Genomic DNA, 20581 nt, shown 5'->3' with positions numbered 1-20581 from the left:
CACCCAAAGGTCACGAGATCCCGCTGATCCATCGCATTGAATCCATTTTCATTGGCTCCCCCAGCTCTAGATTGGTCGGCATTGTTGGCCGACCCATTGTCTCAAAAATAGAATAGTTGCATTTTCAGGAAAAAAATTGATTTCAAACTAACAAAACGAAATTTCATCAAATAATGAAATATAGTAATATAAACCTAATGATATAAAAAAATTCCCTGATATTTCCAGCTTTGTCCAAATATATTAAAATTCCCTGACAATTTCAGGCTTCCCAGGTAGGATAGACACCCTGCAGATTGAAAATTCGGTAGAGATAAATAAATAAATCAATACTAACCCAGTCACTGTCGTAAATGATGACAGTGTCGGCACCAGCGAGATTTAATCCAACGCCTCCAGCTCTTGTGGATATTAAAAATATAAAGACATTCGGATCATTGTTGAAAATGGTAATGTTTTCTTTCCTCTGTTCGATCTTAGTACCTCCATCCAGTCTCACATACAAGTAATTTCGCATACACAAATAATCTTCGAGGATATCAAGAATTTTCGTCCAAGTCGAAAACAAGAGAATCTTGTGACCCCTTTCCTTGAGTTTAGCCAACATTTGATCAAGCACCATAAGCTTTCCAGAAGCTTTGACCAAATCCTCCTCAACTGTTGGCAAGCCACACGAATCCAGTGGACAATGCATCAGATAAGGATGGTTCACAATTTTCTTATACATCGGCACTAAAATATAAGGTTTAAAAGTTAACATTCTTTATTATTTTCAATTTGCATATGATATGGAGAAAACAGGGTTGCTACTGAAGTACTAGTTTCAAAATTCTATGATTTTTCCAGGTTCCCTTTTGAAAAAAATCTAGATAAATTATTTTTTAATCCAGCTAATTGCTGGAATATGGGATTTTTCAAAATTGAGTTTAATTTGAGAAAAATTCCAAGCGACTTAATTAGAAAGCATGATTTCCAAAAATAGACACTGTTACGTTGGTTTTGAAATAAAATCCATCGATTGGTCCCAAACTAATGAACCAAACATAAAGAATTAAGATTTTAAATAAATGATTATACACTTTCACGATTTTGTATGAAAAATGACAAGTTTGTATGGAAAATTATGAAAATCAACAAAACGCAATCTTAATTTTGTAGTTTTTTTGGTAGAAACTTACGAAAAAACCAAAAAGAATGAATTTTGAACAAAATATATGAATTTAAAAAAATAGTTGAATTTTATAATAAAAAATATTAATTTCTTAAACAAAAAATGGAATGGTTATATTTTCTTTAAAAAAAGAATTTTGAACAAATACAACGAATATTAAAAAAATAGTCAAATTGGAACCAGTAATGAATTTTTAAATAAAATGATAAATTTTTCACTTGAACCCCACAAGGTTCAATTTCCAACCAAAAACAATTTCAGTTAACACAAATTATTTTTAAACACACAAAAAATTATTAAATAATTAAATTTTCGTGAAAAAGAGATACAAATTCTACACAAAAAAAATGTTGTACAATAAACTTTAACTTTTTCTCAAGCAGTTGAGTTTTTAATTTAAAAATATCAATTTTTAACAACAGAGTTCAGCTTTCAGCCAAAGAAATAAATTTTCAACTAAAATAAAGAATATACATCTGAAACAATTGGATTTGCAGTTACAAAAAATAAATAATTTTCAACAAAATAGTTCAAATCTCAAAAAATTGGTTTAATTGTTAATTTAAAAAAATACATTTTTAAAGAATAATGTAATAGTAGATAGTTTGAGCGAAAAAGAATTTGATTTTAAATCGAGACAATTTAATTCAATCATAAAAAACGAATTTTCAAGGAAAAATGTTGAATCCTTATTTTTTTTAAAGTCACATTTTGGTCCAAAAAGGAGGAAATTTCTGCTAAACAGATGAGTGTTTAAACCAAGACGACCAAAATAACAAAACTGCAAAATCATGCAATTCTTAACTAAAAATATAATCATTAGGTGGAAGCAACTGCAAAAAAAAAGAAATAGAAATATAAGGCAAATAAATGACTGGAATTACCAGACATTTGCAATATTGTTCCTTCCAATTCGAACTAAAAAATTTTTATTTTGAAAGATTCAATTAAAAATTTAACGTTTTTAATTTAAATTTATTTAAATACAGAGGTCCTCAAATTTGTATTGGAAATTGTTTAATACAAATTTTGTATCAAAAATTAAAAGTTACTCTGGAAATTAGAAAAATCAACAACAAAATTCAATCTTTATATAAAAAATTAAACAAATTTTTTGTTTAGAAAATTACAAATCTCACAAAGATTTGTGAATAACTAAACATTTGTATGCATTTTTACGAATACATACGCCTGGAAAAACTAGTAACTTTTCATATTTTGTTCTTAGAAAATTAGAAATTTCTACACATAATTAGAAATCAATCAAATTCTCTACGAATTCATTGGAAATGCTACCAATCCAGAATTACGGTTGAGTTTTTCATAAATTAAATTTTTATTCATAAAAATGACGAATTTCAACTAAGATTAATTAATACCTAATTACATATTTAAATGAAAAATTAGGAAAATTTAGAATCCCAAATTGCTAATTTTCTACAATTTTATATATAATTATTACCCTCGTAGAATGATTTAGTTTTTTGTAAGCAATTTTTCCAAAGTGATCAGGTGTCCTATATTTGAAAATTTCTTGAAAACTGCGAGGGATCCTTGAAAAATGACAAAATTTGACGGATTTTCTAACAAACTTTCTACGAAAAAGTTACTGACTCAAAAATACATTTTTTTAAATTTGTAGAAATTTTCATAAAACTTCACTAAGTTTTCATTTATATACATATAAAATGTTTCCACCAGATAAAGTGAAGGGTTTTTAAATAATAATTGTAAACGATTCTCACTAATATTATAAAATTTAAAAAGTATTCTGGAATAATAATCAAATTATTTTTATTGAAAAAATAAATTTATATCAATTTCAAAGTTCAAAATTCGTCGTGAAGTACTGTAATAATTATTATGATTTTGAAAACGTTGCGAATAAAAAAAATCCAGATTACTTTTAAATTCCATGACTTTTACAGCCTAGATATATTAGAATACTTTTCAGCTGAAAAATACCATAGTTTTAAAGACTTTTGAATTGAGATAATCGATCATTGTACTCTTTCAAATTCAGAATTCTATTTTCAAAAGTAAATGTAAAAATTTCTAAAGAAAAAGTCACTATTACGAAAAGTAATTTACTTGTAACCATGCTAAAAAACAAATAATAAAAAAAAAGAACTTACGCCTCGAACCAAACGTAAGATGTATAAAGAATTCCTGATTTCTTTCATTGACGTCTGTATACTGCCTCCACATCAATAAATCTTTTTGGCGATCGATTGGATATTCCTTTCCATCTATACCATCAAAGTCTTCGTCGCTTTCTTTACTGATCAGAGAAATGTTACCATTAGACAAATAATGCTTTTCAATCATCTTATCTGTCGAATTGTTTAAATTGTTCAGAGAAAGAGATTTCTTATTTTTCTTAATGTTTTTTGTACTGATAGCTTGGCTTGGAACTTTCTTGCTAAACTTTACTTTGCTTACACTGCTCAAACCCAATATTTTACTATCTTTCTTGAGCGACTTAGAGGGATTTTTCTCAACAGTGAAGCTACTAGTAGCAGAGCTTCCAATACTCAAAGATTTGGACTCCAAATCTTCTTTACAGAGCATTTTATCTAGAGTTAAATTATCATCTTTATCGCCGACCATCATTTTGTTCATATTGAAAATGAGCGAATTTTTGGAACCAAACTCGTCTACACTGTTATTACATGAAGGAGCTGGATTCTGAATGTTGGTCCTCAATTTGTGAATACTCTGATCAGTCTTTGATGATGCAGATGTTTTTTCACAATCGGAATTCGATTTCTTCTTCATAACTTCTCCGAGATTGGAGAAATCGGTCCAGACATCTTTTTTGTCCGCAATATCTAACGGTGACATTTTTAATTCATATTTATTTGGATACCACTCAACACTTTCGTAGCTGGCCAAGCTTGTTGTTTCACTCAAGGACTCTAAATTCTTCAAGGAGTTGCCCGGACTTGATTTTAAAGCTTTTGAATAAAGCGAATCACAACTGTTTTTAAGAACGCATTTCCTCTTCGGTCTCACGCCGTCAATGTCGATGATAACCGGATCTTCTTCAATCTTACTGAGAGTTTGGAGGTCCCGATTCAGAACGGCTTTGTACAAGTCTCTCTGTAGTTCCGTTAGTGGCGCGTAAACAATTATCTCTTTTTTAGCAGGAATTTCCAAGCAGACATCTGTCTTGACACGTCTAAGCATAAAGGGTTTCAAGATTTCACGAAGCGATGCGACAACTTTCTTTTCCTCTTCTTGCCGGAGGAACTTCATAGTGCCCTCCTCATGTTGCAGTTCCTTCACATCGAACCAAGATTCAAAAACTGCCAAGTCATTGAAGATGTCGGGGAGGAGGAAGTTTAACAGAGACCACAGCTCAGCCAAATTATTTTGCAGTGGCGTACCGGTTAACAGTAATCGGTTCATTGACTTTAACATTTTTAAAACTCTGTGAAATGAATAAAGTAATTAAAAATTGTAACAATTTTTCCGCAGATATTAAAAAGTTACAAATCAAGCTTTCGAAACTAGACAGTTTTTTATTTAACCAGGATGTCTACTCAAATTCTGAAAAAAATCCCTGACAATTCCAGGTTTTTTCCAGGTATCTGAAGTTTTTCTAGGTATAAATTTGCAAAATTAGATACCAAGATGATCTTAAATATAATAGCAACATCTATTAAATAAATAATACTAAGAACATAAGTAATAATTCCTTGAATTTATCTTTAAAGTCCAGTGTATATTTAGGTGAAATTAATGTGGTCAAATGGCTTCAAATTCTTAACTTTTCAAGTAAAAATATTTAAGTTTCTACAAGATATATGAATTTTTAACCAAGTAGTTGAATTTTCAACCAAAAGGGTTAAAATTAAACTTAAAGAAAATTAAACTTCAACAAAAACAGTTACATTTACAATCAAATAGTTAATATTGAAAACAAAAGAGATGAATTTTCAAAAACAATAAGAAATTAAGCTTCAATGGTTGCATGTTTAACCAAATAGATGAATGTTCAAGTCAAAAACACGAATTTTTTAGACAGTTGAATGTTAAATCCAAAAGCACATATTTTATTTCTAAAAAGATGAATTTTCAGTAAGAAAGTTAAGGTTTCGATTTTAAAAAATTAACCCCTAACAAAATAGTTGCATTTGTAAACAAATATTAAATTTTTTAACAAAAACGTAAATTCTCAACGTTTTTAACAAAAAAGTTGAATCTTTAATACCATAGTTTGATTTTTAAACTACAAAACTGAATTCTTAACAAAAAATGTAATAGTAGATATTGCAATAAAAAACGATTAAATTTCAACCTAGAAAGATGAATTTAAACACCAACATGAATTTTTAAAGAAACAATTTAATTTTAAACGAAAAAAAACAATATTTTTTTACCGAAAATGGAATAGTAAAATTTTCAGTAAAAAAAATTTTTTTAAAAAAGATTAAAAAAAACTCAATTTTCAACAAGAAAAATTCATCAAAAATGTTAAACTTTCATCACAAAAGATGAATTTTCTATAAGGCAGTTGAATTTTTAACCTAAAAATAAGAATTTGCAAAAAAAAACTTTATTTTTAACCAAAGATTTTTTTTTAAATTTTTTATTTTTGACGAAAAAGTTAAATTTTCAGTTAAAAAACTATTTTTAAACAAAAAATTTTTTAAATTAAAATAGTTAAATTGTCATTCAAAGAGATGAAACTTTGACTAAAAAAATTAATGAATAAAAAAGCATTTCAAATTTTAACCAAGTAGTTGAGCTTCCAATTAAAAAATATCAATTTTTAACAAAATATTTAAACTTTCAATAAAAGAGATGAATTCTCTGCTGGAATGATAAATTTTTAACTGGAATAGTGAAATTTTAAGTAAAAAAAACTAATTTTTAACAAAGTTGTTAACTTTGCAATAAAAAAATTATTTCTTAACAAAGTGGTTCAACCTTCAACCAAGTACTTCAATTTTGAGACAAAAAATATTAATTTTCAAAGAAGAATATAACAGTAGGTATTTCAACTAAAATGACGAATTATTAACAAAATAGCTATCCTTAACCAAAGAAGAATTCATTTCAACCAAACAGTTTACTTTTTATCAAAAAATATGATTTTTCTCCCGAAATAGTTGAATTTTAAACCCCAAAAAAACTTAATTTTTTAATTTTCCTGATTCTTGTTTACCAAATTTATTATGGAAATTCTCTGACTTTTGCAAGATTGCAGCTTCCAATTTAAAATACAATTATTTAAGTACAAATGATCTCAAATTTTAATTGGAAGTTCAAATTGATCTTTTTTAATTTTTAGGTGCGCTTAATTTAAAATAGTATTTTAAAAAATTGTATCGGCCTTTAGATCGCTCTCGAATAATACCTAATAAATTAAATAATAGGACATTCATTTCTAATTGTGCAACTTTTAACGATATAAATTTAAAGAGAAAGAATCTTAAATTTCCAAATTAGCTGCCATTGAAATTGAATTTTGTTTTCATTTGGAGGTTTTCAAACAGAAAAATCATTTAAATTGAATATTTTAAAGCCAATTTTATTCCTCGGTTTATTTCAAGTTGAAAAACTTTACAAAAAGGACATTTCTAATTATTTGAAAAGTTGAAAGAGAAGCACTTAAAATTGTTCAAATATTAAAAGAAAATATTGAACGACTGCAGTTGTTTTATTTAGAAACTTTCAAAATAAAATAATTTAATTTAGAATGTTTACTACCTATCGTTAAATTATTAAAAAGGATCCATTTTTAAACTTCACCAGTTTAAACAACTTAAATTTAAACAAAGAAATGTTTAATTTTCTAATCAATATTTTTTCTCATTAGAATGCTTTCTATTTTCAACTGCTTCTTCTATCTTTAAATAAAGTTTAATCATTTTGAAAAATTCAGTTTAAAATTATTCAATTTTACACGCTAATATTAAAAATGACCCATTAGCTTATAAAATATGAAACTGAAATTATTAAACAAAATTTAGAATTATATAACTATAACGAATTTTATATTTCGATTACAAATTGTTTAATAATTTTCAAGTGTACCTAATTTAAAATTATCTAATTTAAGACATTTAAATCTTAAATGAGATTAAATTTTCGGTCGTTCTTAAATAATACCTATTAAATTATGTTATTGTGCGTTTTATGTCTAATTTTTCAACTTTGAACAATATAAATTAATAAGAAAAAAGAATCCTAAAGTCGCATAAAAGATTTAATATGCTTCTTGATTACAAAAAAATTAATTGCGTTCTTAATTTGGAGAATATAGACTGTCCATATATCTTAAGCCAGATACCGAATTAGTCAAGATCTCGTGACCCATTTTATTTTATAGTCTATAACTCTCCAGTGTACGATATGTGCGTTGGAATAAACGATTTATTTAAAGATCACCTTGACACATTTGATATATTCAATACAACTCTGGCAAAATTTTGTTTAATCGTATCAATTGCATGAACTTAAGCTTCGTCCATAAATGACGTGTCATGCTTTTGTATCTTTGGATCATTAGCTCAACGTCTTTTTATGGACTAAGATTTAACAGTCTTAAATAATTTCGAATAATTTAAATTACAAAAATTTCAAACATTAATTAAATTAAAAATAAATTTATTAAATCTAGAGGCGTTACTCTTAAATTTCAAATACCACCAATCAATTTGAAATTATCTATTTTATAAAGTTCTGACCTAAAACTATTAAACTGAGAATTATGTAAATTAAAAATCCTAATTCTAAACGGAGAGAAATTTCAAGAGATTAATTCACGGAGCGTGGCCTAATGCCTGGAACTTCTCCGTGTAATCATAATTTTTAAAATTGACTTTGCATTCTACTTACTTTAAGCTTCCAAATTCCAACTAAAATAAAATTCTAGTTATTACTTTAAAAATTTGAAGTATGAGTAATTATAAAATGATCATACTTGACTAGCTGGCATTGATGATTTTTAATCCTGTGACCCTCGTCGATCACAATGTATCTCCACTTTTGCGTCCTGAGAAAACTTTTTTCCCATAAAGGTACTTCATATGTAGTTATCACAATGGGTTGCGTTTTATATCCATTCTCGACAAGATACTTTTGCTTAATCTTTCGATGAGCTGCTGACCTTTCTTCGGGTGGGCCGTGAAACAAAACTACCGGTAGACTTGGAGCGAATCTTTCAAATTCCAGTAACCAATTTGGAATAGTTGAGAGTGGTGCTACGATCAGAAATGGACCGCTGTGGCGGTTTTCTATGAGTTCACAGAAGAGAGCAATTACTTGAATCGTTTTTCCAAGACCCATTTCATCTGCCAAGATGCCATTCAAACCATTTTTATAAAGAACTTTCAACCACTTCAAACCCTCTATTTGATAATCCCGTAGTTCACCAACGAAATATTTTGATGGCGTGAATTCCACTTCATCTTCCGTTGCATTGAGTGACACATCTTCAATCTTCTCTGAAACTGATTCTAGACTTGAATCAGGATTATCGTCTTCCTCATCTTCTTGTAGAAAACGTTTTTTCATTTTTTTTCTGTCCCGGAGTCTGCTTGTAGCCTGAAATTATAGTTGGACCTATATATTCTGAAACTATGTAGGACATGTTAATAAATTTATACGTACGTTGGTAGTTACGAAATCTTTTAAATCGTGTTCCTCTCTTGGCCTCACGTTCCTTCTAGGTCTTTTTGCCGGTGGAGAATTTTCCTTTGGTATAACGACTTTACGTTTGGTCGGCATTTTTTTCGTTGGTGCCTTTATCTCTGGCGGCTCTTCCTGCGGCAACATCGAAGTTGACGTTTTGGTAGAATCGTCGTTCTTTTTCAATATCAAATTAGCGTAGAATTGACTTTTATCCAGTAGATGCATCAAGCGTTTATATCTGCGTTCCGAAACCTCGCGATTATATTCTTCTTCGGCGAGCCGCCTCTTCTCTCTTTCTTCTTCAAGTTTCCGTCTTTTCTCTTCTTTTTTTTGTTGAAGGAGAGCGAATGCGTTGTGCTGTGTATCAACGACTGCAGATGCAGGCTTTTCTGATTCATTGTTTGAAATTGTAGATTCTATAGAGTAAAAATTTGTATTCCTAGTTTAGTGCTATATATCATTTATATTTTATACAGAAAAAACTAAAACTCATGCTAACTTTTTAAAGTTTTTGTCTTAAATAACTATAAGCCCATCTGGCAGAAAAAAAAGAAAAAAAATTTGCCTGGTGCGCAGGCATAAACTTGAAGCTTTTTTTCTGTCCACAATTTTTGCCTATTTATCATTCATCGCACCTTGCATATTTTCACCCCGAAACGGAATTTTCGATTTTCCAGAAAAATTCAAAAAGTTGTTACGATGAGTGGCGTAGCCAACGGTCAAGAACTCCTTAATAGAAAATTTTCAGAACCCTAATGAAACTATTCATTTCGGGAACACAAAATGTGAAACATAATAATGTAAACCTTAAGCCTGAAAATAATACTATAGAAAATCTTCCCATGACGAAACCGCAATAAAAACTAGCATTATAAATCTATTTTCCTAAACGCTAAAACCAAAATTTATCGCAGATTATAGACGAGCACAAACAGCCGGTAACGTATGGTACTCATTGTAGAATGAAATGAGTACCCATTTTCGTAAATGAGTTTCTCAACACATAGTTTAATTAAATAGATTTGAAAAGAAAGCAGAAAAGTGTTCTGTTTGCTTAAACGTAGACACTTTTAAACTGTCAGTCAATGGGAATGTGTCGAGAAGAATCAGTGGTGTGAATACCAGCAAAACAGACGAACATGTCAATACTCAATATTTAAAAATTAAAATAATCTCAGTTTGTATCTGTACGCAACACAATGTCATGCAAGCGAACTGCTGGCACTTCCATGTGGATCTACGTAACGAAAAAACTGCGTGGTCAACCAATCAATGAGGAAATTTTAAATTTGGGAAATTCAGAAAATTTGCATACAAACGCTAATGTATTTCTCAATGGTATTAGATCATTTAATGTCTATCAAATTTCTTTGGATAAAAAATTTTTACACTGAACTAGCCGAATAGCAAATCTAGTTAATATTGCTGCCTTATTTATTATATAATTAAAAACATTGGAATATAAAATAATACTATACTAGATTGAACTATTATTATTCATATTATTGTTATTATCAGACTGAGTGAAATATTAAATAAACATTTTAAAAGTTAATGTTCAAATAGGAATAATATAATAATAAATACGATATTTACCAATTTTATGCCTTACTATCGTACCCTAATTTTGTCCCTGTAAGTAGTACCTCACTTTCTGTTCAGACATGGAAACCCCTCAATTTGTCAAATCCTGGTTACGATAATCTTGTAGGGTGTTCAAAATGCAACGTTTTTTTTTTTTTAAAAAGTATTTAAAAGACTTAAAACGCTCCCACTTTTTGAACTTTCATCTAAAGTGGTTGGCTAACGAACATTACCGTAATTTGAGGACCCTTAAAGAGTATAACAAATTCCAATCCAATCTGTCAATTCTTTTGAAAGTTATCATATCAAACTAAAAATCTACATACACACGAACAGAGTGGATTTGGGGGGTCTGAAAACGTGGGAATACACAACTCTTTCGGTTTATGAACAAACTTTTACGTCATTTAAAAATTTGTTTCGATACCCGTGTGTTCAATTCGATGGTTCAATTCCAACATCTTCTTCTAAAAATTATTTATTGAAAAATTAATTCTGAGAATGAAGCATTTTTATACCATGTTAAATACATCAAAGATATCTGAATATTTTCTATTGAAAAAAATCTGAGTTTGAACCAAAGAAGTAATGAGAAATGTTTACTTAAACAACGGCATGCATTTATTAATGACTTATAGAGAATATAGTCATAGTCCGGCTACTCATGGCTTTGAAAAAACTACACTCTCTAGGATGATAAATCAACAATTTTATCTTTTAAAATTTTCAAGAATCATACCTTTAAAAAATGGGACAATGGGCTAATATATCTCTCATCAGCTAAAGAGAAAATCAGACCTACATAATTCCTCTCTATAAAACAGACGATTTTCCGAAATATGGACAATTTTATTATCAAATATTTGGAAATGTAAGAAAAATATTAAGATTGGTTTTAATTTGGATATCTAAATTCCCTCTCAAAGTATGTGCATGTGAGCCTCAATCACCTTTAACTAAAAAGTAGTTAATAACTAAATTAGTTTTGCTCGTGTACTTTAATTTTTTTGTAGCATTACGTCTACCAGAAAATAAAATAAAAAATTTTCAAAATACATTTTTAACATAACAGCTCCCCATCCTACAGGATTTTTCGGTTAAATAAATATATATTTTTTGTAAAAAAAAAAAATAATTGAATGTTACCTATTTCAAAAAGGGCTCGACACTTTTTTTAATTGAATGATTAAATGAATGGCTGGAATTCAAAAAGGGGTATCCACATTTTTTCACAGGAGACAGGAAAAACGTTCGTATTTTGCCATTTTCATACTTTAAACAACAATCATTTTTATGTTAGGTGGCTACGCTACACAAACGGTACAGAAATTTGAGTTCATTATTTACAAAGTTATGGATTTTATCAGCATTTTCGCAGCTCGAGAGGATAAACCGCAGGGGTAGCGGCGGCCAAAAAGGATAATCCAAATATCGAGCGTCCTTTTCCACGATTGGATAATTTGAAAAAAATTTGTCACGGCGTATGTTATTGCTTATGAAATTTTGTTTAGCCATTTGTATCTGCGATTTACATGAACAAATAAAAAATTGAATTACAATGACTGAAGAATTATTTTTTTGCAATGAAAAAATCGTATGAGCCGTATAAGAATTTGATAATTTCATTGTATACAAAATGCAAAAATGAGTATGAGAAATCTTTGAATCATGAAAAAAGTAAAGATTAGTTCAAATAAATTTGAGGAACTGTAATGAACTTTCAAAATAGAAGAATATAACTGAACTCGATATGACAAGTGTGAAACCGCTCATCACTTTCTTCCGTAAATAATTACAAAAATATTATGAGTGATTGAGAAGAGTTTCACAAAGCACTCACGAGTTTGCCCGAGAAATCTGGGAACTAGGACGTAGGTTCGTCTTTACGTGGCTCGCACACACTCGCACCTAACCGCTCGGTGCATATGTGCACGCGTATGTGTGGATTGAATTCGTCGGAAGAGTGACTATAATTTTTATTACACCTACATTGTTCAGCATCGATGGCTGCACGTGTTTACGCACTCATGGTTTATGTTTAGAAACTGTCGAGTTCGAGGTTTCAAATCCTCAGAGTTGTGCGAATTTATAAATATAAATTATATCGCACAAATGAAATTTTTCCCTTTTTATATTCAAGTCTAAAATGTTCAAGAACTGTTCGTAAGAAATTTGAACTGCTCTAAAAAAGTTCTAAATTTATCCATACATTTTTCATAGAAATAAGGTTTTGATGTTTGATTTTTTTATCTCGTATCCGAGACCTAGCTACAAGTTCGTAACTTTTTTACGGATAAATTTTTTCCGTGTGGATTCGCGGGTCGGTGTGTTTTTCACCCGATCGGATTTGTCTTAGCCAATTTTAACGGTAAAAAGATCAAAATTGCACCAAAATGTTTAGAAAATTGCGCTGAACAACAAATTTCCTTGCAAGGAACAAAAAAATAGCTAAATAATGTATGTAGAAACCGAGAAATTGAGCGGTACTTACCTGACTTGATAATTGTTTATACGCAGCTGAGAACGTGAAACGCGATACCGATAACACATACAGGGTTTGTCCGGAAAGTAATAGGACTGATTTTCTTCCGCCGCGACTATACTTCGGAGCGTGCGCGCACCGCCGGGATTTGTAGAGGTCGTTCCTAGCTAACGAACGAGCGGCTGGTAAGTTGTCTTCGAGCACTTGGAGAGTCAGGACAGGCATTTTCACGCGACGTGTTTCTATAAGTGATGCAAGCCGAAAATGCAGCGTTCGTTAAAGCAGAGGTACGCGATTAAATTCTGTGTGAAACTCGGTAAATCTGCAATAGAGACGTTTGATATGATCAAGCAGGCTTACCCAGATGTTGCTTTAGCAAGAAGTGGTGTGTTTCGGTGGCAGCAGGCCTTTTTAGAGGGCCGGGAAGAGGTCGCCGATGAAGACCGTGCTGGAAGACCTTCGACTTCGACAAACACCGACAATGTGACTCGTGTGCGCAAAGTATTGAACTCAGACCGTCGACTGAGTATTCGTTTAATTGCCCAGATGTTAAATTTATCAAAAGAAGGGTCAATCGGGTCCGGCAAGGCATCGCAGCCGCCTGGAAGTTGCACCATGACAACGCCCCGGCTCACACCGCCTTTCTTGTGAACAGCTACCTGACCAAGGCCGGCATCCCAACGCTTCCGCAGCCGCCCTACAGCCCAGATGTTGCCCCCCCCCCCAGACTTTTTTTTGTTTCCTCGCCTGAAAAGGCCGACGAAAGGCAAGCATTTTGAGACGACAGAGGGGATACAAGCAGCATGCACCGCGGCTCTCAAGGCTATTCCGGAGAATGGCTTCCGTGACGCCTTCAATGCTTGGAAATCGCGCTGGCAGCGCCGCATCGACGCAGAAGGAGCCTATTTTGAAAGTTTTTAAAGAATTGTAACGAATGGCTCAATAAATTTTTCTAAATCGACTCATTCCTATTACTTTCCGGACAAACCCTGTATCTTTGTATCCGTCTAAATACCAATAGGTTAGAGTCTAAAACACCCGCATGGCAGCCTGATGCACTTTTTCTCTCAGAACCTCGGAACAGTACAGAAAAATCCAGAGCTTTCATAGGAGTTAATGAAGGGTTACCCCCTTTTGGCCGCTAGTTATACCCAGGGTCACCACCATCGTTAATTTTGAAAATTTATTATAAAAAAAACTCAAATGAACTTTGCATTTCTTCAAAGGGCTATAGATGAGGGTTTTGTCAGAGAATTTAAAAGTCAAAAAGTGCACTTCGAAAATGTTGAGGGTTACCCCGTTTTGGACGCCAGTCATTCAAATATTTAAAACATTTACAAACTATCCTAAAGTAATAAAAATAGAAAATCTTACCTATTAGTAGCCCTGAAAACGTCGACATTTGACGGGCTCCACGAAAGTCATTTTTCACATAAAATCAATACTTTTTCATTATGATGAGAATGCAATAAAGAAAAATCCAGAGCAAAAACGCTGAAGTAACCTTAATGACAAAAAAAAAAAAAAAAAAAACATTTTTTGCCGTATATTATTCAAAGCCTTAAATGAAAGCCTTTATTAAAAGCCTCCGCAAAACGCACAATTTTCAACTTATGCAAATCTTTTATAATACTTTCTTATTCAGTTTTTAATGTAAAATAACACTTCCAAAACAATAATTTTAAATACGTGAAGCAAACAAAATTAATTTTACTTATTTCGAAAGGGCAACATTTTTCTGTTACTTTAAATATTTAAAACGTATAAAACCTATCCAAAAGTAACTTACAAAAATTTTCCCGCTTCGCGGGCATATTCTCATAGTACGCTGTGCACGCGGCTCGTCTCGCTCACAAGCTTGAGCGCGCCTAAGGCGCGCGACTGTTGGTTTTCGCGCTCGATGATATATTTATCTCGCGCTCCGCGCACTATAATGTATTTACCTCGCACTCCACGCTCGGTCTTTTATATTCCTTATACCTGTGCACTGATAGTGACTTCTTTTTTGTTAAAGCTCCTTCGGCTTTAACGAATACATTCTCATCACGGTCATAGCTGGTTAGCGTTTTATGCTGAGAAGTTCAGCCAACCTTTAGTAGCGTTGTGTTAGATGGGAGTTCATATGATCTCATTTTTACATTCCCGGCCCACATTGGAAAAAAATGACATTTTTGGTTCAAAATAACGTACAGCCCACAAATATTGGGCGATTTGAACAAAAATTTTAAAAAAAGCTGTTAAGACGTCTAAGAGAGTTGTCGAGTCTGATTTTTCAATTAGTTATTCAATTTTTTATAAATAAACAAACAAATATGACATCTATTTGACGTTCACAGTGTTCGTCAATAACAGGAAAAGTGGTGAAACCGCCTAAGTTTCACAAACTTATATTAGCTAAAGATATTCCAATATTATATATATTATTAAACAACAAAATTTCTTATAAAGAAATTATTTGTTAAAAAAAGGTGTTTTATGATTTTCTATAATCATACGTTTTTTCTAGTTATATTGCAAGCTTTATGAACAAATGCAGTAATCAGGCATTTTTCGACAGAAAAATTCGTTTTTTTTTATATACATGTTTTAAAATTTGGAACTTTATGATATTTGCAGCAAAATTTATAATTTGTTTATTAATCTTATGATCTTTTAAACAAATTTAATAAACAAATGCATTATTCGGGCATTTATCGGCAGAAAAATTCGGTTTTTTGAATGCCAGTCTTTTCAGATGGAAACTTGATAGGAATTTCAGCAACAGTCATAATAAGTTGATAAATTTGATTATTTCTTTTAAAAAATTTGATGAACAAATGCATTAATCAGGTGTTTGTCCACAGAAAAATTCGTTTTTTCTATGTCAACAGTTTTAATTAGGATGTCGTAAAAAATAAATTTTCTATCGACAGATGCTCGAATAATGCATTTGTTTGTTAAATGTGTTTTTAAAAATCATAAAATGTGTCAACTCACCATGAATGTTGCCGAATTTATTATGAAGATCCCGATTAAAAGCCTGATATCGAAACAAAAAAGAATTGTTCCGTCGACAGATGTCCCAATAATGTATTTGTTTATTAAATTCGTTTTTAAAAAATCATAACATTGATAAAAATTTATAATTTTGCTGAAAATGTCATGAAGTTTCCAACTGAAAAGACTGCCATTAAAAAACTCGAATTTTTCTGTCGACGAACGCGCAAATGATGCATTTTTTATTAAATTTGTTTAAAATTTCATAAGATTAATCAACAAATTATAACTTTTGCTACAATTATCATAAAATTCCGAATTGAAAAAATTGACATAGAAAAAAACGAATTTTTCTGTCGAAAAATGCCTGATTACTGCATTTGTACATTACATTTGTTTATAATATAAACAAATACGCTTATGTAGAAAAATTAGTTTTTACAAAGATATTAGCAAAATAGAGTAAAAATGGACCGAATCCCATGCATTTGTTCTATTGTTTTTCCCTCAGCAATCAACGAAGAAGTTATCTGGTAATTGAAGTGAAAATTATGAGGTATTTTCACTGCAACTATAAGCTAAATTCACTTTAGCGAAAGCTGAAGAGAAAACAATGGACCTAATATATGAAACTAAACTTTATTTCTGTAATATCTTTGTAATAATTCATTATTATTATCATTTTATCATTACATTAAATAGTAATTAAAAAATATAAACTATTTTTCAAATACAGTTATGTAGAAAAAATTAGTTTATACGAAGATATTAGAAAAATGGGGCAAAAAGGAACCAGCTTACTTCACTTAATTGATTGCTGAGGGGAAAACAATGGACCAAATGCATGGAATTCGGTCTATTTTTGCCCTTTTTTGCTACTATATTCCTAAAAAGTAATTTTTTCTATTTAAGTGTATTACAAAAATAGTTTTTATTTGTCAAGAGCTATTCATTCAGTGACATGATGAAATGATAGTCATTATTATTCTTTACGAAGATAACACAAAAATTAAGTTTTGTCCCATGCATTTGGTACATTGTTTTCCCCTCAGCATTCAACGAAGATAGCTGATGATGAAGTGAAAATGCCTAATGGGAGAGACTACCGCTCGTTAGGAGGCGCTATCGCACTTACACAAGTACCCGCGAAAATTATAAAATAAGAGTGGAAAAAATAAAAGGTCTTAATGAAAAGTTGAACTTCAAAGTCGAAAAGTATTATTGAAAAGGAAAAAGAAAGGTTTGTGAGAGAGGCAAGATTTGAACAGTAAATAACCTACCTTGCCTGCTATTGGTCAAAATTGATCTTTCTATCAAATCTTTTGTTTCTTCTTTAATAATACTTTTCAACTTTGCAGTTCATCTTTTCGTTAAGCTACAGTCCACTTTTCATATTTTGTGTCATTTATTTTTTATCATTTTCTTTTAAAAACTTTACTGTGCTCACTTTTGAGTTCGAATTACGCGGCCGTTTATGTAAGTTCGGTAGCGCCTCCTAACGAGCGGTAAACTCACCCATTATGAAACACTTGTGTATGTTTCTTAATTTGTATTAATTATTACCCCGCCAAATGAAAAGTAGACAAAAAGTTGAAAATTTCAGAAAAACTCGCAAATATGTAGCATAAACATAGGAGAAGGTAGTTATAAAGAAATAATTATTTATTTAAGCAATAATGTTTGCTAAATTGTATCAATTGTCACCTCACACTAAGTGAGACAAAACAAAATCTGAAAATTTCAGAAAAAACCTTCAACTTTCTAGCATTACTCTATGAGAAGATAGTTATAAACAATAATAAATTGTTCAAACAATCTCGTTTGTTAACTTGCATTAATTATTTTATCACTAAGTAAAAAGTGGCTAAAAAATGCTAAATTTTGTTAACAAAACCGCAATTATCTTGCATTAATATAGGACAAGATAATTATGAACAATAATTTCTTGAAATAACTATGTTTTTAAAACTGTACTAACTGCTCCCTCGCTCTAACTGAAAAGTTAAAAATAAGTTGAAAAATTTGAACAAAAAACTGCGACTTTCCAACTCTATTGTAAGAGTAAATGGCTGAAAACAATTTTTGTTAATATATAATTATCAGTAGAAAGAAGTATTTCATCCATTAGAAACAATTTGTATTAAAAAAAAAAAACTAAAAAAAAACACAATTATCGCAAAAAAGTAGCGATATCCAATTTGACACTTCTGGGGTTTTTTCGGACTCTAAACAAAATTAGGGGAAACCCCCTTGCAGTGGATGATGCAACCTACAGTGAATAATCATTAATTGCGAGCACAAGTAAAAGAAAAATAATCAAATTTAATTTATGAACAGGTAAAGTATTTACCATTAATTAAATTTATTTATTTTACATGTAATAGGAATTATTAATTTGTATTCTATAACCAATTATCACGAGAAAAGTTAAGTTTTAATTCGACTCACATAATATATTAACGATTCTGAATAAAATTTGTAAAAACGTATTTAAATATAATTTTTTCACGCATTTATTTTCTTTGTTTATACAAACAAATTTAGGAGCAATATAAATAAAATTTTGAAAACCAATACATTGTTGGACGGCCCTATTTGCCCACCATGCACTAATGTTTGATATTTTATTTCGACTTGTTTGTTAAAACAAAAGCTTAAGTGGCCGGTACCACCGAATTCTCTTCTAATCATTAAATTAGGTTCGCAAATTCAAAGCGAATTTTTGCATAAATCGAGGCCTGAATTAACGCGAATTTTCCAAGAGTTTCCGCACTAAATTAATCCAAAATATTTTCACTTAGAATAATTAGATGTGCTAAATTTTGCCGAGTTTGCTATTTGATAAAAGAAATGACAAACTCATTTTTTCGGTTCTTAAAAAAAATGTATTCTTTTGATTTCGGCTAGATTGTACAGTCTAGGAAAAAAAAGGATGAAAGCACGAAATAATCAAAATGGATGATTTCAAACTGAAAGAAACATGATTAAACATATAATTATAATACCAAAGAGTAAAAAAAGTTCTTCATATTTCCTATTTATAGAAACAGATTATTAATGCCATTTTTTCGATTACAAAGAAAATTTAGTATCAATGACCCGTTTTACGATAAAAACTGGCTTGCTTTACTTCATTTTGTCGAGCTTTGTCGCAAAAATAATTATTAAAAAAAAGTTAGTTCCTTAAAATAATAAAAACTTTAATACCTGCAATAGAGCCGGCTATGCTGGAAAATCCCGAGTCGTCTGCCAGGTCGAGTTTTACAGGACTGACCAAATTTCTTTCATTCGTTGGTTGCGGCGCAGTAAAACAATCTTCTTCCTGTTCCTCCATTTTTCGCCTAAACCCGTCAATCTGCTATCAAACTGATCTTATTTATCAATTACGATACGTCCTGCATAGACAGAAATAAGTATCAAGAACGATGAGCAACGATAATATTGACCAAAGACAAACTGACAAAGAATTAGATGAAAAATGGCAAATAAATGGTCGTCAGCTCGCGTGCCTCTTGGTGCCTGTTCTGTTGCCCGGTTTGCGGCTGGCGCTAAATTTTGACAGCTGATCCACTACCAACCTAACGAAAACAAACAATCGAAATAAATGACCAATCAACCAAAGTGGCGCGTGTATTTAAAATTAAACCCTATTTTTGAAGTACTAGATACGAAGGAAATTACACTTAAACAAATTAAAGACAGCATATGGAAAAATAGAAGAGATAGTGGAAAAATGTTCATATTTTGATTTTTTTTAGGTTTCTATCGTTTTTATTGTTATTTATCTGAAAAAGTTATGTTCGCTCACTCAATGTTCTTTAAGGTCTTTAACGTAAGGACCGTAAGTACGGTAAATTCAGAAAGGAATTTGTTGGACTCGCACGTGCTTAAACACCTGTTGGACTTTCCACATATTTGTATTTCTACTTTATTTTGTAAATGGTAATTATTTTACTTGAATAATACTTATGTTAAAAATGAAGTCACCAAAGGACTGTTTTTTTAAATATTTATATATATCTTTATTGGATAGTGTGAAATTTGATGAAGCCTGAGCCTATGGGGTTATGTACACTTTTTAGTACAATTTCTTGGAAATTTTGGAAAAAATTTATATTATACTACCAAAACGGTTGAACTTAGGATTTACATAATTAATCTTGTTCATGAAACATATTTGATTTGATTTATACTTAGAAAATAAATCAAATTTACCATACCTTTTTTCAATGTTAACACGTGCCCCTGGGCTCTTGAAATTTACATGAGGTTTTAAATGGGAAAAGCTTGGTTTTCAAAAAAAGTGCTTATAAACTTTGTGGGAATTAAAGTATAGTCGCCCCTTCAGAAATGTTGAAGAAATAATTTCAACCCAATAACTTTCAATTTTGACTCCACCAATTCCCTTTTATTGTGCCCGGAAAATGCGCCAATTTTTTTTGGAATTTTTCCAACATGAATAATTTATAATCGATAGGTGAAGAATTTTGGTAATTAGTTAAACAATTGATATTTGTATAAACAATTTTTTCTCCGTTAAAATCTGAAAAAGTTATTATTTTCTGGAATTGATGAAACAATTTACGATTGTTGGAAGTAATATATTTTTTAAGGATATTTGGCCATTAAGGGCATGCGACACAGTGGAATTCCTACATTACCAACCTCTTTTTTCTATTGAACAAAATTTTTTTTTGAACCATAGAACTTTTTTTGTAAATCAA

The 20581-nt window shown here is 30.6% G+C and overlaps 2 protein-coding genes across 2 annotated transcripts in view; one reads left to right on the top strand and one right to left on the bottom strand.

Annotated features, from left to right (window-relative positions):
• LOC117182268 (lymphocyte-specific helicase-like) overlaps positions 1–19379 on the bottom strand; it is a 25501-nt gene extending 6122 nt beyond the window's left edge. The window contains exons 1-5 of the mRNA XM_033375381.1: positions 19065–19379; positions 8795–9231; positions 8106–8728; positions 3307–4604; positions 338–732 (exon numbers count right to left, since the gene is read on the bottom strand). Coding sequence (XP_033231272.1) covers positions 338–732; positions 3307–4604; positions 8106–8728; positions 8795–9231; positions 19065–19191 — 2880 coding nt within the window. The 5' untranslated portion in view covers positions 19192–19379. The remainder of the gene's footprint in view (positions 1–337; positions 733–3306; positions 4605–8105; positions 8729–8794; positions 9232–19064) is intronic.
• LOC117182272 (receptor-interacting serine/threonine-protein kinase 4-like) overlaps positions 1–20581 on the top strand; it is an 87346-nt gene that overhangs the window by 61998 nt on the left and 4767 nt on the right. The gene's annotated exons all lie outside the window — the stretch shown is intronic.

This window comes from Belonocnema kinseyi, chromosome 10 (assembly GCF_010883055.1).
Source record: "Belonocnema kinseyi isolate 2016_QV_RU_SX_M_011 chromosome 10, B_treatae_v1, whole genome shotgun sequence".
In the NCBI taxonomy this organism is placed as follows: domain Eukaryota; kingdom Metazoa; phylum Arthropoda; class Insecta; order Hymenoptera; family Cynipidae; genus Belonocnema; species Belonocnema kinseyi.
This window is presented reverse-complemented; position numbering and strand designations above follow the sequence as displayed.